Below are 3,287 nucleotides of genomic sequence, written 5' to 3' on the forward strand. Positions count from 1 at the left end.
TACTTAACATATGATATTTATAAGATCATATTTACGAATATATAAAGTTAAAAATGTTCGTTGACAATGCCATTACATGCCTTCAATTATAGTGATAATTCTTTGAAAGATTCGAACGATCAAACACTCATCATTATTAAAGTACTTTAGCAATTTATTTGTTAGTATGAAAACATAAGACTTGGATTTAGGATATAAATGCTGGCTTGAAAAGGCGACTGTTAGGTAAGTAGGCCCAACTCTACCTTAGTATAGTCATAAGCCTTGCATTAGATGGTAAAAAAAAACTTTAGGTGTAAGAGATAAAGTTGGAATGACTGTTTATATATAAGTCTTTAGAAATTACCGCAGAGGCTAATAATATAGGCGAAGGTTTTACGTATTTTATAAAGAGATATAGTACAGTTAGTAACGTGCAAGATGAGACCGATGAGATATGGGATTAATAAAGCAGTTGAAACTTTCAGTTGAGCAGGTGTAGCAGTTTTCGACTTTGATTCGTCATGTACATGTGATTTCAACAGAATGATCATATCTATCATACTGTTCTTCATGGCCCCACAATAATACAACACGCAAAACACACACTCAAGTATGTGTACAAACCTGGGTCTTCATCTTCAATGCGTCCCTATCTTTCTCCAGCTTATCTGCATGCTTTCTGATTATCCAAACTTTCATGTTCACAGTCTCCATCCTTCTGTGCAATCACACCTGACGAAAGCGATATGAACTTGTATATGCGATACATACATACATACACACACATACATAGAGAGAGAGAGAGAGAGAGAGAGAGAGAGAGAGAGAGAGAGAAAGAGAGAGAGATGGCACCCACAAAACTATATATGTAAAGATCGGAAATCAAGAAATCCAATAGTAAGTTGTACATAATTAGTGTCTATACCCGAAGCCCAATTAACCAATAACATTAATAACTAGGTTTTCCCTTCTCTTCTTACCTCTATAAAAAACCTGGCTTTAGCTTTCTTGATGATATGTTCTTGATAATCTTGGATCTCATAATAGCATCCCAAACTAATACCAGAAGTTACTTATAATATGATCAAGGGAGGAATCACTGAACATATAATTCAAGACGAGAAACGCGCTGTGATCCTACCAAGTTAGTTTTTCCAGAAATCGAAACAAGTCTTCAACACCACCACCATTTTCATACCAGAAAAATCAAGATTTGAAAAGAAAGAAACGACCAAAAATCCCCACACGTTCAATTTAAAACTATTATTTAAGAAAATATATATATATATATATATATGCATACGTTTCTTTACCAAGAGCCTCCACCCATCATTCCATTCCAGAACCCATTGGAGTCACCATTCTGATCTCTATCTTGCGCAACATGCTGTTCATCAAGAGTCGTTGTCGATGTGTTCGTTTTCAGTTCTTCAAACGGGAACAAAAGCCTCCGATCTGTACTATCATCAAGACTATTCCCATATGCACCGCCACCGCCACCGCCACCACTCGCCATTCCATCTAAAGAAAAGCTAAGTGACGGAATCTTGAATTCCGGCATCGGAATCATCAACTGCTCTGACTGTGAATAAACGGAATTAGGGTCAGGGATCGGAATCGGCATTAAGCAATTCATTGTACCCCTCGCTGTGATTCCAGTCAAGAGCTCCAAAGCCGAAAGCTGAGCCGAAGCCGATGCAGTAGTTGTAATATTGCTACTGGTGGTGGAAGCTGAAGAATTCGTATTCCTGGTGGCATCGAAGTTTGGTATTTGCATAAAGTCAGAAACATTCTTGAAATTATTAGCGGATGGGAACCCCAAGTTAAGATCTTGCCCATAATGATCATGAAGGATCCTAGGGTTTTGAGAAAGTACTGATGTTGGTGCAGAAGGTACAATTAGATCAGGAAGCTTCTTTGACACTGAAGTTTGAGATGAAGTAGTAGAAGACGATGATCTCTTGTTCTTTCTTGAACCACCACCAACAGGGATGTTTCTGAGTGTTCCTCCTTCAGTCCAATACCTTCTACAAGTCTTGCAAAAGTATCTTGGTTGTGAAAGACTGTAATTGTTGTAGTAACAAAACTTGGTGTTGGTGGAATCACACCTCGGACAGTTTACAGCGGCAGCTTTTTGTGGTCTTATCCTTCTTTCGAGAGAGGAAGAACTTGAAGATGGCTTTGAGAGATTATTATAATTGTTACTTGAATTTGTGGTGTTGGGAACTACTATTTCTTCCATTGGCTTCACCACTATCTCCTATTTAAACACCAAAAGGAAGCATAAAGGAAAAGAAAAAGGAAGAAATAATTTAGAAAAAGAAAAGATGTATTAGACATAAAGATACACAAAAGCTTTAAGATTTGCAGACAAATGAACAAAACAAGGCTGCTGCTTTATGCTTTTCAGAATCCATAAAAACCAATCTTCAATAAAAAGGAACTCATCGAAACTAACTTATTTATTTTTAACCCATGAGAACATGACCCTTGATCACATAAATTATCAAAAGTAAAGTGCAAGATGCATACTAAAAATATAACGAGTGAAAGATAAAGAAGAAAATAGACTTGAAGATCTATGGAAACTTACATCTACACTAACTGTGTATGATCAAAATTAAAAAGAAAAAAGAAAAAGAAACATTAGATTGGTTTAATTCATATGATCATGAGCTCAAGGAAATGAAATAATTCAAGTTTACTTATTTTTTAAGTTTGTGAGTTTTAAGGGTGATGATGCAGAAGGTGGAAGATCCAGATATATACCTGTGGCCAGTGAGGCCTGTCCATGGCTGAAAGAAGCAGACAGAGAGAAGAGAGAGATAGAGTGATGGCCTCCTTTTACTTTCCACTGTTCTTGAAAAAAGCACGGAAAGGAATGTTTTAGATGGTTTCTGTGGACTATGTGCTGTGTATGTATGTATATGCATCTATAGCCATGTATGTATATCCAACATTGCATATTTTATATATATATATATATATATATATATATATATATATATATATATATATATATATATATATATATATATATATATATATATATATATATATATATATATATATATATATATAAAAGATGTGTATGTGCATAAAACGTTGATAAATAATATTTTCAAAAAAATAATTATTAAAATTTATTATTAATTATGATGTAATGAAAAATATTAGTTTTAAATAAAATATTTATCTTTGTACATTATCTTTATATTGTTTTTTTATATTATTAATGTAAATTAATTAATATTAATGTCTAGTTTTAAAAATATAAATTATATTTTTATTTTACTTCAAATTGA

The 3,287-nt window shown here is 33.6% G+C and overlaps 1 protein-coding gene across 2 annotated transcripts; it reads right to left on the reverse strand.

The window, feature by feature from the left end:
* Positions 1-363: 363 nt before the first annotated feature.
* LOC145001061 (dof zinc finger protein 1-like) lies at positions 364-2,901 on the reverse strand. 2 transcript variants are annotated; one of them, XR_013661472.1, is made up of 3 exons: positions 2,752-2,901; positions 963-2,242; positions 364-714 (listed from the first exon to the last, which is right to left on the reverse strand). XR_013661472.1 is itself a non-coding variant. In XM_078960395.1 (2 exons), exons 1-2 carry the CDS (start codon positions 2,773-2,775, stop codon positions 1,292-1,294), a joined length of 975 nt encoding a protein of 324 aa, XP_078816521.1. In that variant the 5' UTR covers positions 2,776-2,901; the 3' UTR covers positions 829-1,291. The 2 variants fall into 2 exon arrangements, 1 of the variants encoding a protein (XP_078816521.1); XM_078960395.1 differs by lacking the exon at positions 364-714 and having other exon boundaries at positions 829-2,242.
* Positions 2,902-3,287: the final 386 nt, after the last annotated feature.

This window comes from Lactuca saligna, chromosome 6 (assembly GCF_052625555.1).
Source record: "Lactuca saligna cultivar CGN05327 chromosome 6, ASM5262555v1, whole genome shotgun sequence".
NCBI classification, from domain to species: Eukaryota; Viridiplantae; Streptophyta; class Magnoliopsida; order Asterales; family Asteraceae; genus Lactuca; species Lactuca saligna.